Below are 27,657 nucleotides of genomic sequence, written 5' to 3'. Positions count from 1 at the left end.
TAACAAACTTACAAGTTTTCCCACTCTCTGAAGGCATGGAAGAGGAAAAAGTACAGGCAGTTAACACCAAATTCAGCAGAATTTCTACAGTATATAAACTATGTATGATTCATCCTAAACCAGATTTGAATTCTCACTGATCTATATGTCACTGCTCCTTCAACAGCAACTCTCTCTTAGAGGGTTTTATCACACACATACTCTATTCACAGTCATTCATCACCATCTCCACAGCTCCTTCCTTGCTGCGTTAAACATCCCCACTACAGATTAGATCAGTGAAATTATCAGCCTGGTTTTTAATTGTGTGGTTTGTTGAGGTATTTGCGAGACAGGAGGAAAGTTATAATAGGATTTAACAGCTCCAAGTTAGAATTTAACTATACCAAGTAAAATATTGGTTAGAGATTTCTCAGGAGGCTAACTGCTGTCTTTTCAATAGTCAGGTCTCAATGTGTATTGCGCAAGTCCAAACCAAGGATTAGGAGACAAAAGATAATAAAAGCACAGCACATCTAGAGTTTCAGGAGGTGCAAGCTGTTGACTCTGACAAGACTCACGGCTTAATGCTGATGAGATCTCTAAAGCTTCCCACAGCACTGCCTCGGTTCCGCTTCTCAGCATCACATTTCTCTTTTGTCCAGGTCATCTGGATGTTCTCAGGAACTGGGTCCCCCTCATCTTCTTCATCTGAGTAGAGGCTCTCCAGACGTGCTATTGAATGTCTGTCCTTTACCAGCTGAGCCTAGAGGGCACATGAATGACACAGTGAACTCAGAGACTTTATTTTATGTTCTCTGGTCCCATTTAGGCAATGAAAGACTTTTTGTTCCATTGTATCCTTTATTTTGTGCAGTCAATTCAGCATTTAGGACAGCTCTGACGCCAAGCATCTGCGCTAGCCAATAATCTTATGTACCAAGCTGACTTTAAACTGTTTTGATGGGTGTAAGCCATGCAGAATTTGGCCTAAGAGAGGCCTGTATCTATACAAGAAAACAAGACAGTCTAGCTCACATCATGACATGGTCTGAAAAAATGGAAGTCTGACTCAAAATGGACAACAAAAAAAGTTGGACAAACACATGCAGAAAAATTACGTCATCTGTACCCTTCATAGCTACGTGTCCTAACAGTTCAAACTGGAATGAAATCTTCGGTAGGAAAACAGGATATGCTATAAATTGGGACAAACCCCAGACATCCCATATAACGCAAAAGCAAGGTCAAGAAAGGGATGAGACTTACATCCTCAAGTCATCAAGTAGCATTACATCGCAAAGGGGAACACGCAAATCATTTCTATAGTGTATATGCTGCCACCATTTTCACCCAAAACAAGTAATTTCTAGCATGGTTTTGTGAGTACAGCCAGGCTATTCAATGACTACATGCAATTTTGGGAACCAAAAAAGCTATGCTAAAAGTAGTTCCTTACGTCTTTAGAACACAGGAGTTAAACTTAAGCAGCAGCTATATAAAACACTACCAGGAAGGCACTTGGTGTTGTCCACCTCAACAGCCCATAGCAATCAACCACAAATGACGTACCTCTCTTTCCCTCTCTGTTTTTGTCAGCCTCATTTGCCTCAGCATTTGAGATCTCTGCTCCATCATAAGAGTTCTCTCATAAGTATATGCTGAGATATCACTATTGTGCTGCAGAAATAAGAAAAAAATATTGTGCTTGTAATCAAGTCACAACCAAATACCACCATTTGCATCATAAAGTGAAAAACGGCTCAAATCCCTTACCATTTCTACCACTTCTACCTCTGCCTCTATTCGGAGTTGATAGAGGAAAGTAGCCAAGTCCTTCTTCATCTGGATGCTGTTATCATCCATCTGAGCTACAGTAAAAATTCTCATTTTGCATTTTCTCCAAACCTGGTGAGGGAACACAATCTTTCAGTATTTGAACCAGTAATATTTTGCTCTACGAAACAAACTGATCAATATATCCATTCTCCTTTATCAATACAGGCTCTACTACTGGACCTTGTTTCTTTAAACTAATGCACGCAGAAGCAGTTGGGTGACAAACGTTCTTTGGCTAGCTCCTTACTTTGTGCTGTTTGAGAAGAAAAGGAAGCAACATCAACATGCCTCCATCATGCACAATCCACCACACATCAATGTTGCCTTCATTGTAACGCTCATGGTTGCTGGGGTAGAAAGACACATTTTTGGGAACCAGCAGAGCCAGATGGGCTGCAGTTGTACAGCGAACAGTACCTGCCCCAGAGGAGAAGAACAGACAGTTACTTTCAATTCTGCAAGAGTGATCTATGGTTTAAAAAAAAAAAAAAAAAAGTTACTCACTGAGCAAATGTCAGCAAACCATAAAACTCATCGCTTACATAAAGAAAAGTATGTACAGCAAGGCTTGTATAGACAGGTCGGACCAAATGACAAAGCTAGGATAAAGCAGACTTACAGGAACACAAGTCTTATTTCATGTTTGAAATGAAAGCAGCAATCTTCAAAGTTAAGTATGAGAAGAAAGCATTTGCTCTGTTCTAATCTGAGTGTGTCAGGTAACTGGACCATAGGGGAAGGAAAGGGATATAGGCAAGAAGAGTGTTAGCTCCAGTAGTGAAGAGAGATGGATGGACCAGTGAAAAGACAGAGATTATCTAGGAAACAAATTATAGTTTGGCATAAAATCAGTATCTCTGAAGTCTGTAATTTTTTAAGCACTCATTAGACGCATTTTAGCTGCTAGATTAATCTTTGAAGATCTTTCGTCGGTCTTATACCTACAAGAAGTGATATTTCAAAGATAGAGTGCATTTGAGAGAAATTATCTACTTCACAATCAATGCTAGAAAAAACAGACTAAAACCCAAAACCAATTTCACAAGGATTCTGTTACAATCCCCTGTGTGTACCATATGCGTAATAAACACCTCTGTTCACAATGTCTGATCATACAGAACCTTTAAAGCTCACCTATAAATGTCTTCCATGACCTTGGATCTTCACTTTGCCTCCAGCCATACGGCCATCCCAAAACCACAGTATTATGTTTCATGCCACCCAGTCCACAGGACTGGATCAAGTGGGCAATTCCTTCTCGAACTTTATTGGCTACAACTACTTGACAAAATCCCTTCACCTTCTCAATGTCCATCATATTCTTAATAGTCTGCAAGACAGACAAGAAAAAAACTCACAACCAAAAGGAACTCTCAGTATTTCTCTATCATGTGATTACAATGTAAATTCCTGGTTCACACGTCCACAGGTAAAACACGTTTCAAAGCAAAATTCTGCTCATGCGCTTTCCTTAATAAAACAGAAGAGAAAATGCCCACTAATTGTGAATAATACCTGTTTAACATGCACATAGTTCCCTTCCAAACATAATTATTTCTAACAGATTAAGATAAGTGTTTTTTGGTTTGTGCTATAATCTCTTATTCATAGTAGTAGTTACTGATATCTGTGTTACTATCTCACTTTCCATTTTCTAATCCTAAAACACTCAACCTTTTTAAACCCAAGGTTAATTAACTTCATTTGGACTTCCAGTTTCAGATTTCTATGTAACATGCTGTGTTAATACATTCAATTTACAAATATAAGCACCAAACCCCCCACACCTATCAAAAATACCATACCCTTCATTTGTTTAAAAACTAAAACAAACTTGGTCAACACACAGGCCCTATGAATTAGTTTTCCCTTTATAACAGTTTCCCTGTATAAAAAGCCCCTGGGGAAGAAAACAGTGATGTGCTGATACTATACAGATGTAAACAGAGCTATGATGTCATGTTTACACAGGAAGATGAAATGACTGATTAAAAAATTTTCAGGACCATCCTTCAATGCTTCTTGTATTAAATTTATCACCACACTTTGAAAGAGACACAGCACATTTGCTATGTTTGTAATAATTGACAGTTATTGAAACGTTTCTTAGTATGTTCAGAAAATTGAATAGTCCTCTTCCCTCCATTAATCAGCAGACATAAATTTCCACAGTAATTCTTTCTTACAAATGAAGACAGTTTTATGCAGTAAGGCTGTTTACACAAGTTGCAAGCATTGATCTTATTGTATTCCCAAAGCCACAACTGGCAGCTGAAACACGTTTGCAAGCCCTTTACTGAACAGCTGTAGTACTACGCAACTAGCCCTCTATTTCATGGAAGCCTTACCGATATGCTTTTTTCCATGTATGATTACAAAACTTTTCAGTTATCTGCCTACTCACCCCTTTTTACTTCAGGGATTTGGTTAAGACACTGACCTGTTCAGCAGCCTGGGCTTCTCCGTAAGTTTCCAAGAAATTCCCTTGGATCACTGATCCTATGATAGTCAAACCTTTGCCAGCTTTCAGCTGAGATGCAAATGTTAACAATCTAGGGTATTTTACATGCAAATCTTCATCAAGTTTCAGAAGCACCAGCAACTGAGGCCTGGAGAAAATAAAAAAGGGAATGTATTTTTTACTAAGGCTTTAACAAAAACACTTCTAAAAAACTGCCTCTCTCATCAATTTAATTGTGCTTGAATATTAACTCTGAAACAGCACATTCCTTCTGTACCTCACACATTAGAGGGGTTTTAATTAATATTTTATTTCTCTTGATTCAAAGCAGATTTGAAGCATTGGGGGAATTCTTCTGCTGCATTGTTTTGACAGTCATAAAACCCGTTCATGTACTTAGCTTAAGAGGCGTGCATTAGTGTTTTATTTACGTGGTTGATTTTCAAGGCTCTTTTAAGTACTATTAGAGCACACACTGTGGTCATACTGTAAGGCTGTCTTTCCAGATCTGTCTGGATACTTGTGCCAAACACTTGGGAAACAGCAATAGTTTCATCTAAACACAGATCCCACCTGCCTTCTGTCCCTTAAGGTATTGCTACACATGAATGAAGTTAGTTTCTCTCTTAAGCTCTGGTTGAGCAAGTATAAAAAGATTTGTAAAATTATCTTCTTTGGTAGATCCCTAGTCCTCTTGTTCAGAGCCTAAGAGTTGTGCAATGCACAACTGAGAGGAGGGTTCTTGCCCACTTAATCTGCCTTCAACACACAAAGCTAGAGGGAGAAATGTTGGCCACTGTCCTGGTTTTTAATCCTAGAATGACAGCAGTGACTTCTTTATGTCCCCAGTGTAAATTACCAGGGGCCTCTGGACCTCTGTACTCAGAGCTCTCTACAGCTTCCCCCAGTTCCACTTCTGAATTCACCAATTCAGAGGTCGATTAAAGATCCAAAGGACATGAAAGTTCTGCCCATCCAGGGCACACACACTAGGGCTTGGGCAGTGACAGGACAGCTCACCTCAGACTCAAGACTTTTTTTTTAATATTCTGGGCATTTAAATTCATTCATACAGACCAAAAGCATCTTGTTTGGAGTCCAGTTAAATTCCTTAAGTGTAAGTAGATTATTATGACAGTGCATTTTATTAGTGTAAAATTAGTACCTCCAGTTCTTTGTGTGTGGAGGGCCCTCCTCCAGCCTGAGTAAGGCATATCTTGCTGCGCTGAGTGAAAGACCCCGGATACCATCACCCCATTCCTTCTCCGCACTGTGAAGAACACACCGTTTAGCCAGCATACGATTTCATGAGCTTTAATTGCACACTTACAGTCATGCTAGAGGGAAATCATTACCTTATAATGAGTTTAATAATGTGATACATAGCATGCATCACATGTACAGCTATCATTTGTACACCTATGTCTGTGATACTTAGCCCATATCACAGGAGAGAAATGCAAATGTTGCAGCCAAATGTATACCATTCTGCGTTTAATTGGTAATCCACCCTCCCCTACAGAGAATGCTTCCCAAGCACTAACAGGCATTTCAACACCTCATTTGCTAAAACTAAGTTATACAGCCTGACTCCATCAGATATGAACAATCTCAGGCAAGGTAACCTGCAGATTCAGCTTCTCAAGGACTGTTCTAGACAGACCGTTGCACCAGATGAACTGGAATGAGATGGCTGCCTTCAGGTGTTCTGGGCCTGCAGTAACCATGTGTGACAGACAGCAGAAGGGCAGATCCCAACCAGGGTTTCTGCTTCCTGTGACTCTCAAGTTTCACCAAACACCTTTAGAGGCTTAACAGCAAAGCACTTCAGGGGCTTTTGTTTAGCACTGACACAGTAAAACAATGAAAAAACCAAACTAATAAGGGAAGCCCTCCAAGTCATATCTCTGGACAGCTCCTTCGCCAAATGCGAAGGCTAGAGATAATTCATAAAAAACAGACCCAATCTCCTTCCTACCCTTTTCTATCCAGTTAATACTCACCCTTGGTATTCAATGTACTTGTAAATCATGCCTGCAATAAGCATAGCTACCAAAGCATAATACCAAGATGAAATGAACATCAGTGCCAGGCAAATACTCATGCCTAAAAATGAGAGGGCCCTAAAACAAAAAGAAAAGATATTAGTGAGTAGTGGGGTAGAAAAGCTTAAAAAACGAGTCAGTTATTCTCTTGCTCTTTTTTCTTTAAATTGTCTGTTCTGAACTGGCAGTGAAAGTAAAGCTTCCAATGCATCTCCCCAGTCCCCACAGTTTTAGCATCCTGTTGGTGGAATGAAAACTCTCATGCCATTAAATAATCTGGGTCTGGTCCACTATGAATACTGCCATCGATGTACTCTTGTCCAGAACTGATATCCAGAGAAAGAAAAGATGCCCACAGCCCTCATGGAGAGAGTTCTTCTAAAACCCACGCTGTAGTTTACAGAGCAGGCATTGAGCATGCTGGCCTCTTGCTTACCAGTGATAGTACTTAAATCGGGGCCGCCAGTTTGGAGTTCTAAGAAGTGTTTGTACTGCACATGCTAGGTTAACAAAGAGGTAGCACATCAAGAAAAACCTGCAGAAGCAAAAAAGTGCAAAACCTTTTAGCACACACATTTACAGATTCTGGCACATATTATAATCACACAGATGATTTACAGTCAAAATACGGCTGCCCTGTCATGTGTGACTATCCCGCTGATTTTTATTAGCCTGAACTATCAGCATAAAGTAGTTAGAACAGGTCTTTAATTGAATCAAGTTAGATCTATCCACAACATCAACGCTATCTTTGTTCTGTGATAAAAGTAACATTTTCCCAAAGAAAATAACAATCCAGCTATACTAAAAACATGGCTATTCACAGAATACTCCAGAGCAGAAACGAACAGATTTACATGTAGAGCTTGAAGTCAAAGAATTCGTAGAAATAGTAAAAGTGGAACTCAGGCTCCAGTAATTTGCTTTACTGGTTTAATATAAGGTTCTGAAAGACAATCAAATTAGCAAAACTTAAGAGAGTATCGGTCTTCCCCTGCCCCCCTCCCCTTTTTTTTTCTCTTAAATAGCAACCACCCTGTTTCTTACATCGAGAGAATTGGGGCCACCATGTCAAGCGAAGCAATAAGGATTCCCAGCTCAGCAATTAATGCTGTTAACAGAAGAGCCCATGTCGGTTCACCATTTGCTTTTCCATGACCAAAAACCTGAAGAAACAGAAACATTAAGCATATCTTTAAGAAACAATCGTAATTTTCCTACATACTTTTTTCTCTAGAGAAAGGAGTCAAATTATTCTAATGGCTTTCTGTGCTTCACTGAATTAGATGTTAGACTTCTTCATAAAATTACCATATATGTCTAGTCAAACACCTTTAAAGTTTTTCCCAGTTTTTAACAAAAGAAAACAAAGCATTAAAATAAAAAATATTGACCTTCACTTCAATGCTGGACAAACTAGGGAAAATAAATCTGATTTCCAAAAGCATAAAGTCAAATAGCTGGTTAGTTACTATGTACAGAATGCCTTTTTTTTTTTTCTTTCTTTTTTTTTTTAAAGCTGTACGAACCCAGAGGAAAGGAATGATGTTGTCCTTTGCTATCGCCTGCAGCAGCCGGGGTGCTCCGGTAAGGCTCTGTAAACCTGCTCCACAGGTAGAGAAGAAGGATCCTATCACAATGACCCACGGCGAGGGCCATGAAAGGGTGCCCACCACTAAGTTCTTGTTCACTGCATCGCCGTACCTGCAGAGAGGAACAGCAAGACATTCATATTCAAAGGACTATTTTGACACTCACACTTGGTTTTCTCGGTCTGTTTTAAAACATCATTTTAATACTAAATATTATAGGTTTTCTTGATTAGGTAATGTAGGAAGTAATAAACAATCTGAGTTACTTTTAACACAGAGATAGGAAGTGTCTGCAGCCTGATTCCAACAACTCGAAAACTTTCTTTTGATTATATAATTCCTGTTACTAGCACAAAATTATTTTCTACTTTAACTAACGTTATTTTCTACTTTAATATAGAAAGATGCAGTTCTTAACAAAAAAAAGTAAGTTTAAGGTTTAAAACACCCAATGCAATCCAGTATCAGACATCCCCTACAGAAGACTTCAGGGTTTCTTTGTTTGGGCTTGTTTTTTTTTTTCCCCAGACAATTATATTGACAAGCACTTCATTGCTGGAAATATATATATATATTTCTCTATATATATTAATATATATATGGGAAAGAACACACCTTCCCTGCAAAAAAGAAAAAGAAAGGAGAGCATTAAAGCAGCAAAACTTACTTGTCTCTCAGGACTACACCTTCTATGCAGGCTCCAAATAATAATACACAGCTGAAGTCTTGAGTACAGAGCGTGCTAAGGAAGTAGGATCTGTTTAGACACGGCAGATAAAAACAACCATAGAAAGTATTGCGGAAGTCCAAGATGTGCCTCTGCCCTACGGCATTCGCACTGCAGCATCTCTGGAAGTACCTGGTAAAGCTGGTGAGTAAATTAATGTCTCACTGCTCATACATACCTTCTAATGTTAAAGTGACAAAGTTATTATTCCAAGTTTCAATTTTTAAAAAAGATAGTTTTAAATGTTACGATAAAAGAGAGAACTTCAAAAGAAATATTTCCCTATGTAAACGTCAACTTAATCTGCTAGTATAGAACAGGAACTGATACCAAACTATCTTTCTTTTCTCTCTCCTCTTGTGTCTGAAGGTATTTCGAACATCTAGCAAACCACTGCCTTGCACTTCCTCGTTCTGTGGTCTCTGATGGCATTCCCATCACCAATAAGTCTTTGAATGTTGGGTTTGTTATTAAAGTGTACTACTTCTGAAGTACTTTGTACTCCCCAATGCAGGTTTTTTTGATCTGGCATTCTGATAAACTTTTTGATCTTGTGATTTAAGTTTACACAAATGGTTAAATCCTCAACTCCACCCTCTACCCCTGAGATGCAACTGTAAAATACAAAAGACTAATAAAAGGGGAAACACGGATCACTCCTAAAAATTATGGTGTAAGCCTTCCACTGGGTGGCGTATTAATATCTACGTATAAAGTTACCCGCCACGAAATAGGTTTTGACCTGCACATATTTTAACGCTAGAGCTGGGAGTTACATCTGTGACCTGTTTTAATATGTATTACATTCATAGGAAATGCAAACTTCTTGGTAGAAGGTCAGTTCCCAAAGTAACACCTGGAAAAGGCTGCGCTCCTAAGAAGCTGGGACAAGTAAGCTGGGATCCCGATTTACAGCTTGGCGAGGTTTGGCAAAAAAACAGCTTCAAACCAGCAGAATTTCCAGAAGAGTCACCATCTCAGCCAGCTGCCCTTTGGGTGGGATTTATTCAGAAAGCTCTTACAAAGAAGTTTTGAAGTCCTTGTTCATATTAATTGCCTTTTGCCTTTTTTTTTCATCTCCTATGTTGATAAATTGTAGTTTAGGACACCAACAGGTAGCTGAAGCCGAAAGACCTTAGCTTTATCTCTTCTCTAGCAGGAGAGAAGATATTAAGACAGTCTTTCCTAAGCAAAGCTCCTGTGGTCCTAAGCCCTGAAGAGTTTAGCCACATACAAAAGCCAGCAACGTCAACTGGGACAATGGCTGTTCCTCTCTGAACACACACTCAGCACCTAGAAATTTGGTATGAGGAACATCCTCATATTCTGCAGATGAAGTACTCCAGTCTCAGTGCAAACAGGCGGGAAACTACGAGTCATTCAGAGCTACGTGGAGCTCACTACTGAGCACAGCCTTCGTAACCCTTCCACGCATGCCAGCTGGGGATGGGTCTAAGAATCACGGAACAGCATCAAACCAGATGACTGTGTTAAAAATCAAGGGGAAAAAAGAAAAAAAATACAGCCCCGTAAGCTGATGTAAGATGATCTTGTTTCACTGACTTCAAAAGAAATACCTAAATTCATTGGTACCAGTGAGCAGCTGACTCCACACATGAACCTTCCCCCTCCCACCACCACAAATGGATGGGGAACATCTAGTCTAATTTCTAACGCCAGTTTATCTTGCCCTAAAATGTTCAAGAAAGCCTATAATCCTTAATGTCACTCAAACTAAAGGCTTTTTTTTTTTTTTTAAGGAACTGAATTTATGATCTCTCCCATTAAAAGCCTTCCCTCATCTTAATGGTCCAAGTACATCCTAAAAAAAATATACACCTGTATTCCACCAGCCTGAAGAGCTATAGACCACTGTGTAGCAAAGCAAAGCAACAGAAATGCAAAAGAACAAAACAAAAAGCCCAACACAAAAAGGGGGATGGCAAACAACAGGATAATAATTCTGATGCTTTCAGCCCAAGGACTGTTGGGTTTTTTTTTTTTCCACTAACCAATCATACTCACACCGACAATTTAGTCACCTAAAAGCAGTCCCACAAATCAGATACACAGTCATTCGTCTGAGTCACCTACACTGTGCCAGGAACTCGACTCATTCTAAAAGGATACAGACTAGTGATGTGGTGACAATAGCAAGAATTGTTCCAACGGGAATGGATTTCTGTGCATCTTTGAGGTCCCCTGATCTGTTTGAACCAGCCATGATACCTGAAAACACATTTTGGACGTAAGATCAAGATCAAGAAAGCTCCGAGACCCAAGATGCCCTCTTGTCCCAGTATTCTCACCGGTCACCGAAGGGAAGAAGATGCCAACCAGCACCATGAATGAAGTAGCTATATCTGAAAGCACGTATAGATGAAGGTTGTTCTTCTGGCCTGCTACATCAACAGATGGGTGATGTGCTTTCTCCAGTATCTCTCCTTTCTCCAAATAATTGCTCCATAAGTTGTCTTCAATGTTATTATCACACCACAGAAAAGAAAAGCATGTTTCAGATCAAACCCGTTCTCCTTATAATGGGTCTACAACTGAAGATTACAAATGCAATTCATGCAATTTCTGTTGATTACTGAATTAAGACATACACAAGTTACATGAAAGAAAATTTATATTGCATGCTTTCAAGGGAATCTAACAAAAACAATAAATATTTATGAATAGCCTACAGAAGTCTAAGCACTTTTTATCCTTTAATATTACTAAATGTAACATTCTTTTAACTTCATACCTATTTTAACCCCGATAAATACCTTGAATATTTTTAATGAACCACCATACCCACACATAGCAGCTCCGAGAATCCAAAGCAGCAATATTGACCAGCTTTCTAGATAGAAACGGATTTGTTCTTTATACAGTGGGAGACTTCCAGAATTATATGGTTGGCATTTGAAATTTCATTAATAAATGCTGAGTCCATTTGAGAAACTAGACTACTGGTTTCTGTAAAAATGGGAACCTTTGGCACTCAGCACCTGCACAAAGCAACTGTACTCTGGAGTTCATGTCAATTAGGAACGCTTTTCAATGATGATATATTCAGGAGCAGGCAAAGGAGGAGATACACTATTTTTATACAAATAAACTTATCTTTCAGGACATAATCTTAACCTGCCTAAAATGGAGAATCATAGCTACACAGAGTTCTGAAAAATTTTACCAGCTTATCATGTTAGTATAACTCATAATTGTAGCTGACTTTCTGCTGAAATTATGAGATGTACAAGGCAAATTTAATCAATTTTACTGCAGACAAGTACTGTATCAGGACCAAAGTGCCATCTACTCTTTTTAAATATTATAAGACTTGGGTTTCTTTATTGAAGATAATTTTCTTCACTGTAATTACATTTCTTCAGGCCCTCTTTCTTAACCAGCAGGGAACAGTTCAACCCATTTCAACTGCTCAGCATGCCTCCTCTTTAAGGGAAATAAAAAATTCTATCATACCTTTTAAAATGCCACTAGCAGCTCCTGGAATTCCTGCTATCTCAGAGACATTATTCATTAGAAAATACTCATCACAGTTCTCGGTGGTTAAGTTTGTACTGTGGCAGAAGAGCTCCCAAAGCTTAGAGGCCACAGTAATGTTGTCCTTAATTATGGTTTTGGCACAAACATCAAACTGATCTCTTGACAAAGTCCTGTTGCCCAACATACAAATCCTGGAAGGGAAACATGAAAACCAGTGTTATTATATGGTACCAGGAAGATGAAATCCGCCCTTCCCCATAATTCTTCTTTCGTATCATGGAAATTTCAAGCGGCTCTAAGTCTCCTACACCATTTCTCAGCCTCACAAAGATGGTACCAGCAGGACAAAGACCGCGTATCTGTTTCCTTTAAGGGTCAGAAGTATAAAGCTACTTTTCCAACAATGTTGGGAGAGCTATAAAAAGCTACATCAGTGTGATTTATTGAATCTGGTAAATTTACCTTAAACAATGAAAGGGAAAGATTAGGCCACTTTTCCCCCCCTCCCCCCAGTTAAACAGAACTACTGGAGTGGAAGAGACCTGAAGAATACTAGCATTCAAATTACTAGGTATTTAGAATATCTAAAGACATTTGGAATCGTATTATCCCAGTTTCTATATAGTAGCACTCAAATGATCCCTGACATTTTAGCTTCAGAATTAGGAACATACATTTCAATCACAATAAGCAAAGGTTCTTCTTGTCAGAAGATGCGACGCATAATTGCTAAAATCCTCCAGTGCCTGTTGTGTTTCACCTAATCACAAATATAGTTTATTCCCACACTAAAAATTTTTAATCCACTTCTCCAAAGATGGTTCCACAAGACATGGTGATGTAACACAATAACTTGCTGCCGCTAAAGCTCATTCAGCTTCTCTTCCCAGTGCCACAAAACACCCACAGAAAAAAAAAATTGTTTCTTCCATTTTAATATGTTTAATTGTTTCACAGGTCTTATCAATCACTAAAGCCAGGCAAATGGAAGAGACAGGGCCATTTTTATAGGGTTTGCAGGCCTGTGAACTGTGACTTCAGAGAAGCCTTCCCCAGAATTAAAAATAAATACAATATCTAGTTACTTCAGCAAAAGAAAAAGGAATACAGCCCATGGAAGAAAGATAGGGAGAACATTCGAGAACAATCCAAGAGATAATGAGGGGGAGGTAGAGACACTGTTTTATTTTTACTGCTGTAAACCTGCCACTGTTGTAAAACATTATAATCATTGGGCCCTAAATATCTAAAGGGAGCACTTGAGGGTTGCAAGGACTTAGTTATGGTCACAACATTTTAAGATGTGAATAATTATGCAGACTCAACTCCTCTATTTCCATTCCATTCATCACTTGTCAGCAGCATCAGGAAATACTGTTTGCATTTCTGGTAAAACACATGTATCCACATCATTGCTGCCCCAGCTCTGAGTTTAAGAAACCGTATTACAGGTTTAACTGCCAGGATGGCAAGGAGCACGTGTTGTCTTCAGAGCAGGGCTGCTCACACGGCAGAGTAATCTGCTTTCAGACCAAGGGGAAGTTTCGCCGGAGCCTTAGCATGGCCCCACCATCACAGCTCCCACATTCCCAAGAGATGCCCTATTTCTCAGCAAGCAGCTGCATCACACCGCCACAGTTTCCAACCACAAAGGCAGCACATCATCTCTGCCTGGCCTGGAGAAAATGGACCTGCCAAACTGCTTCCTACTAACTGCCATAAATAACCAGCAAAATTCTTGCTAAAATTTAACTCAACAGCCATAGGCTCAGATACTTTGCAGGAAGCAGGGAAACGTCAGCCTCCATCCATCTGTATACTCAGCACGAGACTTCAGTCTAGCGAAAAAGTTAGAGAATGCAATAATGCGTTCATTTTAGCTTAAGAAACTTGTATTCCACGACCTCTGCATGTGGAAGACTATCACTGCCACTATACACAGCTAAAAAAATCTGAAGCAATTCACAAAAAAATAGCTTTGACAATGTATTAGGCACAAGTTTTAAGTAACTTCCATTGAACCTCATCTTCCAGACCTCTAGGCAAAGTTACACCCCCATCCAGAAACATTACTCACGGAAATTCAGGTGGATCAAAGATGGACTTGATAGCTCCAGCATAAATGGACAGTATGGATATTACTACGCAGGCCAAGAAGAGGGAAGCAAATTTGTTAACATATTTCACGCCTACGAAGACCACCACTGCCATTAGGATGAGGAATACAGTTCCATACACCCTCATGTTGTTTAGCATAGCACTGGATGCATCATGGGCACCGGATGGATGAAAAATTGCTGCTTGAGGCACAATGTATGTCTGAAATAAGAAGAAAGCAAGCTGAAGGAACACAGGCACAGAACTCCGTCTATATTACTGTAGTGATCTTGTACCTATACTAGAAATGTAAATCACTTTCCAATTTGCAACATGCTTTTCACCAGGAATCTCCAGTTTATAGGAAAAGTCAGGGGATAACGGCCCATTCTATTTCAGTAGTACGACTGAGCCAACTTTATCAGTGATGAGCATGTGTCTTTGATTAAGTCATACTTCCATCTGTGTTTGCAGGAGAGCTTCCATTCTGGATACCCACAGAGTGTGCAACTTCCAAAGGGAAGCACTAAGCAGTACAGAATTGGACACTGAGAAACTGGAGACCTTCTGGTCTCTACCCGTAAATGTGTATATGAATATGGAACAAGAATACTGTAGTATTTTCTATATACTATTTGTCTTAAAAGAAGGACTACTCTGGTACTACTTACCAATAAAATCTCAATGGCACCAAGGATATACATTGCTCCTGCAAACGTTGTTCCCAAATAAAAGCACAGCCCTACAGCTCCACCAAACTCTGGGCCTAATGACCTGGATATCATGAAATAGGAGCCACCAGCTACGAAAGAAAAAAATGAGAGTAAAATTATCATTTATTTATTGTTATAAACTGTAAAATATACACAATAAGAATACAATAAAATTATACACTGTGTATCTGCTTTTTTTGGGGTTCAATTGAAGTATCTTTTTGTTAGCACAGGGGTAACTAAAAACCAAATAAATTAATCTTTAGCCTAATTGATACTAAGAAGAAATACTAGATATGAATTCAGGCTTTGTACCCTGACTTGAGCAAATTTCTCTAGAATAAAACCATGTTAACAGCTTATAGCAACTTTTTTTTTTTTAAACCACAAATGATAAGTTTGCTAACTACACGTACCTGGAACAACACCATTTGTGGCAATAGCACTCATTGATATGGTTGTCAGCATAGTCTGGGGAAAACAAGGAAGAGGAAGCAATTGTGTCAACAACATTTTTTAAAACATAACTTATTTCTTGATAGAACAAAGCTGCCACTGCATATAGGATACAGTATTTCTATTCATTCTGCCTTGACAGGTCATTATCTGAAAGAAAACAAGTGTAGCAGGAATTTAATCATCAAGCTGTTGAGACTTTTGCGTGAGAGATGACCACTGCTTTATCAGGTCAAATAATGGGCGTCTGCAGACAAAGCAAGAAAAAAGAACACAGGTGTCCCTCCATCTGCAGAGCTGAAATTCCACCAAAGGCTAGTCCAACAAAGCAGGCAGCCATGACCTGGGACAGGCACAGAAAATGGCTGTTTGCTGAACAAACACCGTTTTTAAGACTGTATCTACACTAGATACGGTTTGACAGATTAGAAATACTAGCAAAAAAAAAAAAAAAAAAAAAAGAAAGAAATCACATGGCTACAAACACAGCAGAAGCCTCCAGCATAAATCTGGCTTTTCTTTACACATGCATCTACAACGCAGCCTCTCCAAGTTTCTCAGTAGTTTCACAGAGGTTATGTCACATGCGTTATTTTATCTATATACTTACACAACAGCAGCAAAGTAATACAATCAGGAAGGACTGAAGAACTCCAGCCATTCCTACCATCCAAGTCAGCCGAAGGAAGAGAATAACCCCGAAGATATTCTGCATGCATGGTAAATACACCCCCATCAGGGTGCCCATGCTGGGTGACTGGGGGAAAAAAAAAAGTTAATTGACATTCATTAACTGGAATTATTCAACGCATAGAGAACAAAAAAACCCTACAACTTCAGTTTTTCAAATGGTAGAAATCTGGGAAACACAAGGTACACACACAAATACCAGTGCGCTGGACTTCCCCAGAACACGAAGCAAACTCCTAACACCAAACCCACGAATTTCTGAACAAAATGCTGACCCTATCACATCCTCACATTTGAAGTAATTATACTCAGCATTTAACACCAATTACTAACAAAAGAACATACATGTATTTGTTTTATTGTAGAACCACAGAGTTTCTAGTATGAAACGTTGAGTGCCGCAAACCCCAAATAAGATCAATCCTACCCTACTCCCCAGAGTTTACAAATTAGTTTCATGGAAAACATACTTCTGTGATATTACAAGTAGAAAAGATTCAGAAGCAATCTGGAGACGTGCATAAAGTATTTTCTTCCATTTTATACATTCCATGTAAAACTAATGATTCTGCCTTTCTTATGTTTAATGTTAGCATCAGACGCTGAATTACTTTCGACAGCAACTGAGAAAATACAAGTTAGTTACATGACCTCACGGGAACCACGCGTGACTTGCGTTCAACAGAGTATCTTGTAGAATTCTCCTTTGCCCAAATCGTTATATAGTGATATCAAAATGCCACCAGTAAGGGTTTTTTCAAGGGATACAAAAGTGTTCCCTGCATTGGCACACCTGGCACTAGCAGCAATTCAGAGTCCCAAATCTCTGTGGCTTCCTGCCAAGACACTTGGTTGCTTCTGCTTTCTGAGGCTCTTTTGCATTTAAAATTATACAGAATGCTGAAACACAGGGGGAATAGAGAGTGTAACTTCTCAAAGGCTCATCACTTTTCATACTTCTTTCCGCAAATAAACCTGAATTCCAAAACTATTACAGATAGACAGCATTTAAAGAAACCCATGAGCAATCATCTAAATGAGAAGGATATTAAAGGGAGGTGACAACACTTGTTCAAATTTGACTCCACATAGCATTAACTAAATGCAAAAATAAATAGGTAACACGCACCCTTACAGACAAATTAGTCATGAATCAAAGGCAATGGTACCTAAGACAAGCATATTACTCTGACAGCGATAAAAGGGCTGTCAAAAACTTTGTTCTTGCTTTCTCTTCACTATGGAAAAATATAGTTATCTAAGGTAAGTCAAGAGTATACTTTATTACACAAAGCAAAATCCTAGAAAAAGCAAATGGTTATAATATCACCAGGTCAAAATAAGCAAGCTAGGAATTTAGTGCTTCAACTTGCAGCTACATGTTACAATCCAAAGTTTCCTCATCTGATTTAGGAATCTGCCGTGCCGGAGATGAAAGAAACCTGTGCCTAAGAACATGATCTGAACAGTTCTTTGGTAGAAACACCAGGAATTGCTGACTGAATTTTCTGAAGTCAGTTTTGAATTCCTTGTGTGACTAAAGCTAAATCAGATCAGCCAGACTTTCCCAACACACACTTCAACCCAGGCGAACCTCACGAAGTCAAGTGGGCAACAGAACCATGTGCTGAGGGTTCGCGGTGGACTTACCCCGTGAGACCTACCAGCACGGGGCCGGAGGGCTGTTACTCAGCTGTTCCAATGCCACAGTTCAAAAAAATCCCTAAAACGTCACCTGCCATTTGTACAAAAATTACCATCCTACAGAACTAACCTGATCAGCTTTGTCCAGATTATGTACAAGGACAAAAGGAATTGTTGTCTTCTGATACGAACAGAAACGACACTTGTACGTAAGTATCCTGCTTGGGGTAAGGTAAGGGTTTTTTTAAACAAGTTGTTCCAATGCGGAGGAGGATCTTCGTAGGGTACTCTTTATAGCGTACCTGTTTCCTCAAGAAGGAGAGGTTTAGATCCTTTTGATTCCAACATCTTCATCTGACTCACCTTGTGTCTTCAACTGCATAAACATTAACCGAGAAAGGACTAAATAATGTTGCCGGGCACTGGGCAGATTTCGCCCCACCTAAGGGCTTCCTATTGTCACATTAATGCACTCTTTGCCTCTCTTCAAGAGACACTCCACATAATTTTATCATCTCTCTGACCACTCATCTGTCAGTCACCCCCCTCACAGCGTCAAGTGAATTTATCAGACGTGTGGGTATCTCAGAGGTAAAGGAGTTTCCCAGAGTTTTGACAAAACTGGCATCTGGGAAAAGGAAAGAAGCCCAACCTATTGCTCCTCCGCAGGAGAAGCAAGTGGAGGACAGTTGCTATCTATTCTATAGGACAGTTTCCCACGCACTATCAAAGCAGGCGAGTTTTCAGCCTTCTCTTTACAATCTCCCAACACCGGCTTCCTTTGCCCAAAAATTCACCTGAACTCAGGTCTTCCCTATCTTCTGCCCTACATGGCCCCTGCAGCTTTGCTTTACTCTTCCCCCCCTCCCTCTTAAATGGCCTCTTACGCAGATGCAGTGACCAGCTAACTTCAGCCACAGGGGAAGAGAAATCGTGCATTAGTGGTATAGTTATGAGACTACGGCAGAGCAGAGCAGCCTAGGAAATGCCTAAGTGTCTGCCTGCAGACAAAACCCAAGCCACACTATTCCTAAGCGTGCCTTCGGCATAAGAGTTTAGTCTGGATTTTCTTACCCTGTGGAATAAAAAATACTGGTATGAAAGAATGATCCACAAATACTACTTGAACCAGCTTGTTCACAGCAATATTTAACACCGGTAATCTGCAGTGACTCGACCCTTTTTTATAGCATCTTACAATCAGTAAGTGGTAATAAACCAGTGCTGAAGTCTCAGCAGAATGCAATCTGAAATAAGAAGGGTATCGTGTCCAGTCTCAACAGCTACCAAACGAAAAAAATTAAACACCCCATGCTGCATAAAGGAAATAAACCACAAAGACATTCTGAAGAACACTTGGTTTAGATCAACCAAGAAGGGACAGAAAAATCTCGAAAACAGTCTCAATTTCAGTGCTGCAGATCATGCTTCTGTTCACTCTCATCAGCTGCAGACACAAAATTGACAGAAATATTGATCTGAGTCTGAAGGACACCGCTTCCATTGTGCCAGCGTGATGGGTTATCAAAGCACTTGGCTGCAGGGCTCGGGGACATTGATCGGTAAGGACAGCTCTTGCGGTTGCTCTGTAGCATGAGGACAGACAGCAGCACAGAAATGAACTGCCTTATTAAAGATACATGAACTAAAATAGTTAATCTAATTTTTTCCATCATGAGAAGGGGATATTTTTACAGCACAGCAATTATTAAGTGCTTTAATGCAAGACTGTATTTAGAAAAGCTAAAAAGCAAGCCAACTGCTACCCTATTACATGGAATAGTGTCAGTTTTATCTGATGTGTATCTAACAGAATGCTACTACCAAAAATATTTAATGGCAATGCTGAAACAGGGTAATATGTTTATATTAAGCTGTTTTGCACTGAAATTGTCCTGATCTTCATTTGCGTCTTCCACAAACTCTGCAGCAATTATTCCAAGAGATTAGAAGGGCGACAGTCACCTAATGTATTTTCCAGAGCTTGTGGAAATGTTCAGGGGTCTTCTGGTCTTGTCACTGTAGAAAGCAGGTGCTGGCAACAATGATGTCCACAAGCTAAAGCACATCACTCTCTATCCTTTAAGCTTAAACTTTGGAAGAGAGATCTCATTTTTTCGATACTGCCCCTCAGAGATTTGGCCACTTCATGTGCACACAACTGCCTCGTCTCTTTTTTGTGCCTGCGTTCTTGTGTTGGTTTGGGGGTTTTGTAGATTCTTTTTGGGCTTTGGGTTTTTTTTTTATTTGGATGGATATGATTTGGCAGGCAGGGGTGTGCTAGGTCACAGAAAGGTATTCACCAAGAGACCTGGTTTACCTGCTCAGATAGAGAATTATATATTCACTTACTGAAAGGACTGCTTTCTTCATTCAATTTTTGAATACCAGATCCAGAGTCTGCTCACCCTCCTTGCTCCAATTCTTGGCTGTAAGTTGCCAATTCCAGTAAGTTACGCATCAGGACAGGCAGCTTACCTTTCGTCACACTGGCTGGGTACGTATTTGCTGAGCGTACCCAGTATAGCGTTCGGCAACGAGTCAGTTAACAATGCTGGCACTTAAAAACAGAACCTGCTGTCGTGCTGGGGTGGATATTCATGCTTCTGTACTAGCGCTCAAATGGGAAGGATAAGGTAACAGCAGTGCATTGATTTATACTTCAAAAATGATTAAAAACAAATGTCTAGAAGAATCCCGTTTGCACAGTTTCTGGATACTTTCAATCCATAGCTTTGTACAGTTACTGCTTTTGAATTGCCTGGGTTTAATGGTTGTAATTATTGGCCAAGTTAATATTCAACCTTCTTATATTCTACAGGATGTTTAGAATTTCATATTGCTTATAACAAGAGAGGGAGAAGAAATTCAAACTACAGTTATAATCTTGCAGCTGATGTAATTTATCCCAGAGACAGACATGCTAGGCAAAGATTCACTTAAGGGAACTGCAGTGTTTACACAGAAAATACTGAGGTATTAACACAGGATGATACCGTCACTTTTGGAATGGTTTCTCAACCCATTCTACAAAAACCATCTGAGAAGTCTGCAAACACATATTTTTGGGACACAGGAAAGCAACCCAGGTATTAAACCCAAACTCTATTTTACCATAGAAACATAGCTTTAACAAGGACAACAGTCCTTTTTTTATGGCAGTAAACAGTTTGAAAATACGCAAGTGTTTACATAAATCATACCTAGATGTAGAAATATTATCACCAAACCTTACATGTTACTCTATCAGGGATTTAAAGCAACTTCTCAGTTTCCTGTTATTTGCCCCACTTTTACCTTATGAAGCTATAGTGCATTTGCTTTAACCAACTTTACGCTACAGACCCACCACCAAATTCTCCCAATTCTTCTTCCAACCGGGAAGTAAGTGACTAGCTTTCAGATCAGACTGCATCTTACCCTGGTATTCTGGTCAGGCAATTAATAAGTCAATAAACAGCAAAAGCGATCAGAACTTTCTCAGAATAGTAAGGACTGTACCTACTGTATCCTCCTCCATGCTATCTTTGTTAGGGTAACAATCGATCTGCTTTTGATAGGCAGAGGCTGAAAATTATTTTAGATGATGCAATAACACCTATCAACAGCTGATGCATGACATTATTCCCACCAAAAGCACGCTAAAACAGCGATGCAGCTGCCATTTCATATTAGCATTGCGAAGGTAAAAACTTTGGACAGACTCAGCAATTAGTATAACACCAAGTACCACACAAAAGAAAATTCACAGTTAAAATGTTTAAATTACTTTTTTAATGTAAGCTTATAGTACCAGAACACAGTTACTGCACCCAGACGACCTTTGCTTGGTCTTGTAATGGTCATATTAACCACAATATTACAGCACTTCAGTGCATGTGGTCTCAGATAAAACTGAATTTTAAGCTTCATGTTGACTAAACAACTTTGTTAACCCCAGCGTAAAACCGTGCAGAGTAAGGAACTGGAGTGTAAGGGAGCAGGAATCTGGCGTTCGGCACGGCGTAACATGCATTCTCTTTGAGAAGAATGTGGTGTTTTTCACCATTATCACTGCCATCTCTTTCTGAAATCCCTCAAACTTTAACGGGCAGTACTATAAAACCCGTAGAATTCAAGTGCTGTCTTAGTTTTCTGGAAAACTTTGACAAAATTTGCAAGCAAACTGACCGGTCCACCAGTGCCATAAAATGCAACCACACCGCTTGAGGGTTTAGCACTAACTGAAACACTTGCCTGACTGCCAGAGCACTCAGAAGAGCAGCTAGAACATAGTCCTCCTGATAGAAATCTAACTACCAACAATCAAACCCCACCTTCTACCTGGTTATTACAAGGCCAGCCAGAATGGGCTAACCATCTAAATGCAGATGCTCTGGGGCAGAATCCAGCTGCCTAAGTGCCTAACGCCAGAATGACGCTTGAGCTGCCCCAGGTGTCCAATCTGGCCTCCGCCCACCACTCTAGAAGGGTGTTGTCTCCTGCAAGTCTCGTGTCACACCTAGCAGGCTTGTAGAGATGTGTCAGATACTGCTGGGCAGCTAAAACAGCGCTAGGAGAAAGCTGGGGGTTTTGTTTTGTTGTTTATTCGATTCACCGCTAAAAACTTCTCCTCCCTATCCAAAGCCGTACCAAGTGTATGTAACTGCACCGCAGCACACAGTGCTTAACCACTACATTGGCCCCAATTCTTTGGTAACATCTGGTTACCTACAGAGTTCTATATTCTTTCTTTGCAACACTGCCATGGCTCCTAATAGACATTAAAATAAAGCAGAAAGGAGTCCAGCTCCCGAAAAATCACATAGGGAATCATCCTGTTCATCAGCTGGCCATGGAGAGAATCTTTACTTACTTTTGATACTTTCTTCTTCGAGCCATCAGTACTTTCTGCTTCTTCATGTTCCTTAACACCTTGGGTAAGATTTGTGTAGTTGACCAACTTGCCAAGCAGAGACGACACTTTTGGTCGTATATCAAGTTCTTCCTGTGGAAGAAGACAACTAGTCAACTTCTGCAATTACAGCATTTATGGAGAGCGGCTGGGGTCATGCCTTCCTTGGCATGCCTGAAGCTGCCAGGGAACACACCAGGAAAACCATCCAGGGAATGACAGAATACGTCATTGTGCCTGAACCACTGATGAGAGGATTTAATTTTCTGAAAGGAGGGCAAATCTGACAGGAAAAGGCTATGCCAACAGGTCTGCACCCTTCTCCTTCGGTGCTGAAAAGCATGAATTACAGCAATAAAGAAGTCTGAGCGTTGGGACTGTAAGAAAATGGACGTGTATTTTGCATGTGTCTCTAATGTCAGCTTGCATCAACAGATACACTTTTAAATAGGTCAAGGTGTCAAATAAATCAGAGATTTAGTGATTAAACTCCGGTCACTGTAGGCATGCACGCACTCTGATAATTACATTTTTCATACTATGTAACCTAATCCATGTGGATCTACATAAAAATCCCCAAAGCCACATGTACAGAGGCCTCACACCTTTACATTCATCCCATCCAACTTCTGTTTCTGAAAGTACGTTCAAAGGGAAAAAAGAAAAAGAAAAAAAAAAAATCAGAACAAAATCATTCCCTTCACCTTTCTCTTTGAAATGAAAATGTCTTACATGTCTAACTGCACAGCAAGTAATGCATGGTAAAGAGAAACAACTTTCTACACAGGAAATAAAAACCAATTAAGAAAAATTTCACTGTCTGGAGTTCTTTCGTATCTTCACGTATCATCACGAACAGTTTCTGGGAGGATCAGTAGCATTATGTGCTTTGCACCTGATGGCAGAAACTGACCCCAAGTGTCCCTTTTCTTATCCCTTCCTCTGATTTCATTTGCAGTTCACATCTTTAAAAACCTGACTACGATTCCTTTCAGAAGGAGGTTGAGGCAACAGACGCTTCCTGTTCAGCTGAGCAGCATGGCCTTTGGCATCCTACCTGCTCCTCCTCCGCGCCACAGAAAGAGCCTGCAGCACGGCTCTGGTACTGTTACCACTGACGAAAAAGGCGGACGCGTGACTAGCAGCAACCGTGTCTCAGCTCTTCAGCATCTGCAAGTGAGTTTATGCTGATCACAGATTTACCCTGCCTTGGAGGGAAGAGATGCCACAGCTGGGAGCACGCTTCTTTTAGCTCAAGCACACTGCCTGCAAACATGGTTCTAGCATCTCCGCGGCGAGTTGCTGTCTAGCAGCAGGTTAGTTATACTTGTCCAGGCTCCACGCCACGCAGCTCAACTCTGCAGGCGCCGGCCTGGCGGGGTGCAGAGCCAGCTCAGGCTGCCCCACACCGAGTTCCCAGAACGGGAAATGCAGGGTACACGTTACCAGTACTGCTGTGAGGCTGGAACTCGGAAGCCCAGCTGGAAAGCAGCTGCAGAGCCATACAAAGACCCTCTGCACCACTCCGCAGCGCCTGAGCTTCTGAAAACACTTTTTAGAAACTTGGTCTTAGCGCACCATGGCGTTTTCGCACCTAATGCGGCACCAGTGAGGTGAAGATGCAGAGGAGGATTCTGCTGGACTTGGTGTGGCTCCAACTGGCCTCCGGCATGAGTCTGGCCTTCCCTACTTCCGCACGGAAACAGTCATACCTCTCTGCCTCACGCTCCCGAGTGGACCCCACATCCGAGCTTCTTCATCACATGGGACATCTCTGCCAGTGGGTACCTCGGACAACAGACACACACCCACAAAAACGCGTGGGGGGGAGAAGTCCATACTACTGATGTGCTGCAGCTGTGATACAGGACGCCCAGGCTAATTTCAGCACCTGAATTCAGGCACTCCCCTACAGAATAACATGGTACTTCTCCACACAGTAAAGCAGCCCGTGCTCATTTTCCACACTGATCAGCACACAGTCCCACAGCTTCGCTATTTAAACGATTCAGATCACCTCCGGCACCATTATATTTTGCTACTTCATAGACATACCCCTAAACCAGACCAGCAGCTCCTAGACTTGTCACGCGGTGCGAGTCAGGTACCGACCTGCCGCCCCAACCTCTGCAATGCTCCGTCTTCCACTTAATACAATGTGCTCAATCCCTCCCATCTTGGAAGGTCACAAATCACATTAGAAGTATGAAAAACAGTTAGAAATTACCTCAAACAAGGCCAGATTTCTGTCATAGTAATCACCTCCCTTGCCAGCTTCTGAACTGTTCAGGAAAGGACTGTTTTCTTTATGGTTGCCATGACCTGCAAAGAAAAAAAGCAGCAGGTTTTGAGAAGAGCAGAAAGACAGCTATTCCAAGGAAACTTTGTAACCTGGACAAAAACCATAGGAAATAAACTTGTTTGGTCAACTGAATCTGTTTCTTTTTAGTATCTGAAGTTATGCAATGTTATGAAGATCAGAGGTGTTACTCTCAAGGCAGAGTTATTTCTATTTCTACTCCTCCGTTTTCATTAAAACAGAATAAAAAGTCACCTCAAAGTAAAAGTTACAAGTAGGGTCACAGCTACAACACTCACTGTGCCTTTATTCTCTAACGTTCCCTTTTATAACTATTCCTTACATAGAACGGTGACCACTGAAGAGACAGTTCTCGTGCACTTAGAGATCATTACTAATGCTAAGAGCAACTTTTGAGCAGTACATCCAAACAGATTAGGTAGATTTAGTAAGACTGAACAATTCAAAGGCAAGATTCTGTTACTACAATACAGGTAAATACCAACGGAAGCCTCCTTTTTTTTTGTTGTTGGTGTTTTTTGTTGTTGTTTGGGTATTTTTACTATGCCCACTAACCCTGGACATCACGTGCTCACTTCATGATGCCTTTACCCCTACTGCACTTTGAACGTTCAGGCTGTGCATTCTTCAGAGTCCTCTTATGCTTTGAAATTAAAACCTAACATCAGGCACAGTAAAAGCAAAGCATTCATCTATGCAATGAAGTGTTAAAAAAAAAGATAACATGAAAGTCCAGTAGAACTTTTTGTAAGAAGTAGTAACTTCAAATAAAAAAAAAAAAAACATGTAAGGGCACTACATTATAAAATGAGCTCTGGAAAGGGAAAAACAAAAAGATTAAATTGATTCCAGTATTCAGAAGTTCTCGGACCTGTGACTCCGATTACACTCTGCTTGACAAGCAAAAATTCCTTTCTTTTGCCTCTAACTCTTCACTCCCTGCTCTTTCAGCCAATACAAACCAGAGATATTTCCAAGAGTATCTCCTTAAGAGACGATCAATCCAAGGAATACTTTTTTTTCATTTACAAAAAAAAGTAACCACTAAAGAAATTGAAAATGAAAAAAAAAAAAAAAAACCTGATTATCTCAAATGAAAATACTGCAAGTTAAAGAAGTATTGAACACTGAATAGATACAAAGAGATTAACCAGCTGGATTTTTTGGTGCCTATTTTCAACGATTAAAGTAATCAATTCAACAAGGCTACACTAAATTATTTTAATGTAATTGAAGTGAGAGTATCTCTGCAATTCCAAATCTGAATCCGCTTACAAAATGAACCTAACAGGCAAATAGGAGACTCCTCCCCTACACACAGCGATCAGCGCACTGTTACAGAAGTAATTGCTATAAGCAAAAAAATTACCATTCTTCCTGAGGGGAAGGGATGCATGGAAAGAAGCACAATTTGCTGGAAATTGCTCACAGGTGCTTTGAACAAAACTGTTGGAAAAACAATATTCACCAACAACTGAGGTCTTTTTAAGCTTCTGGAAGTAAACACTTGGCCGACCAAAGATATTAGTAGCTAGCAGTCTGCCATGTTTACATGCCTACTGCTCTTCACACAGCTCTGACAACTAACACCAAAATGTGCATTAGCAGCTGCCTTGCGCAAGCGGGCTCAGCTTATTTCCTGACCCCACCTACATGTAAGAGATGTTCCCGTTGCTGTACATTGTACAATTTTTTGCACGACTATAAAAATAGCAGGAAGCTTAGCAACACAGCATCAAAATAAAATGTTTATTAACTTCAGCAAAGGTCAGTATTTACTAAAAATGCAAAAACTACTTGCTTGCTCTATTTGTTATGTCTATATTGGCAGAAGGAGTATGCAAGATCAGTTTTGTTGCAGTAGATGTTGTAAGCTGTGCTGCAGTCCGTTCTGTCCTATCGTGGTCCCAGTACATTTGCGGTTCTTGCTGAGGAAATGGAGTTCTCTGCCATATAGGTTTTACTCGTGCAAGTGGACACAGGCACAAATGATAATGACAACATCAACAGAAATGCTGTCTACTTGATTCTTCGAGACTTTGGTCTGTGCAATAGCTTCTCATCATTACACCCACCAAACACAGCAAGGTCATGAGTAACTTAGTTTTATTTTGTCATTTTCCATATACTAGCTCTGGTAACTGAAAGTTTGAAAAAATCAAACTGGTTTTGTTTTTTTTTTTAAATCACTGAGTGATTTTTAAATCAATTCTTTGCTGTCTTAGTTTTCCTTGTTCTTCCATCAGGAACCTTACCTTACAGATGCAGCTTACCACTGTCTCAAAAAAGTCTAATGGGTGTTCCTTTACTTGTAATGCTTACAGAAACTCTCACCCTTTTTATGTGTAAAATCACCCTGTTGTCAAGATAACTCCTACTTTCAATCTCAGATTTTTATGTAAGATGACAACAGTTTTGCTCTTTCAAAATGCCAAGCCTCTCATTACCATCATCAGTATAACCTATCCTTAGTTAAGAACGATTACTTTATACCATCTCTCTGAGCCTGACAAAGACCAGTGACTTAAGAAGAATCTTCAAGTTAATTGGCATTATTTTTTAGATGCCTCTTAATTTTACCTCCAGTAAATTTTTCACAATTGGTCTCTTCAGAAGCTCTCTCAAAAAGAGCTTCCAGGTTCTCTCTCATTCTCCATTTGCATTTTCAAGCATCACCCAATTCCTTCCCGTTAGTCTTTCCC

General features: G+C 40.1%; 1 protein-coding gene across 6 annotated transcripts in view; it reads right to left on the bottom strand.

Annotated features, from left to right (window-relative positions):
• SLC12A4 (solute carrier family 12 member 4) overlaps nt 1–27,657 on the bottom strand; it is a 49,492-nt gene that overhangs the window by 4,368 nt on the left and 17,467 nt on the right. For 3 of the 6 annotated variants that reach the window (XM_059825105.1, XM_059825110.1, XM_059825107.1), the window contains 21 exons: nt 24,863–24,957; nt 22,597–22,728; nt 16,018–16,164; nt 15,368–15,422; nt 14,910–15,040; nt 14,219–14,460; nt 12,118–12,332; nt 10,953–11,117; nt 10,774–10,872; nt 8,584–8,641; nt 7,854–8,028; nt 7,372–7,490; nt 6,761–6,859; nt 6,283–6,402; nt 5,445–5,549; nt 4,259–4,427; nt 2,953–3,148; nt 2,066–2,235; nt 1,756–1,887; nt 1,552–1,659; nt 561–745 (listed from right to left, as the gene is read on the bottom strand). In XM_059825105.1, coding sequence (XP_059681088.1) covers nt 561–745; nt 1,552–1,659; nt 1,756–1,887; nt 2,066–2,235; nt 2,953–3,148; nt 4,259–4,427; nt 5,445–5,549; nt 6,283–6,402; nt 6,761–6,859; nt 7,372–7,490; nt 7,854–8,028; nt 8,584–8,641; nt 10,774–10,872; nt 10,953–11,117; nt 12,118–12,332; nt 14,219–14,460; nt 14,910–15,040; nt 15,368–15,422; nt 16,018–16,164; nt 22,597–22,728; nt 24,863–24,957 — 2,917 coding nt within the window. Of the gene's footprint in view, nt 1–12; nt 28–560; nt 746–1,551; nt 1,660–1,755; nt 1,888–2,065; nt 2,236–2,952; nt 3,149–4,258; nt 4,428–5,444; nt 5,550–6,282; nt 6,403–6,760; nt 6,860–7,371; nt 7,491–7,853; nt 8,029–8,583; nt 8,642–10,773; nt 10,873–10,952; nt 11,118–12,117; nt 12,333–14,218; nt 14,461–14,909; nt 15,041–15,367; nt 15,423–16,017; nt 16,165–22,596; nt 22,729–24,862; nt 24,958–27,657 lie in introns of all 6 variants that reach the window. The other 3 variants (XM_059825106.1, XM_059825108.1, XM_059825109.1) reach the window with 2 other exon arrangements.

This window comes from Gavia stellata, chromosome 15, assembly GCF_030936135.1.
Source record: "Gavia stellata isolate bGavSte3 chromosome 15, bGavSte3.hap2, whole genome shotgun sequence".
Classification (NCBI taxonomy): Eukaryota; Metazoa; Chordata; class Aves; order Gaviiformes; family Gaviidae; genus Gavia; species Gavia stellata.
The sequence above is the reverse complement of the archived record's forward strand: the minus strand, read 5'-3'. Positions and strand labels throughout refer to the sequence as shown.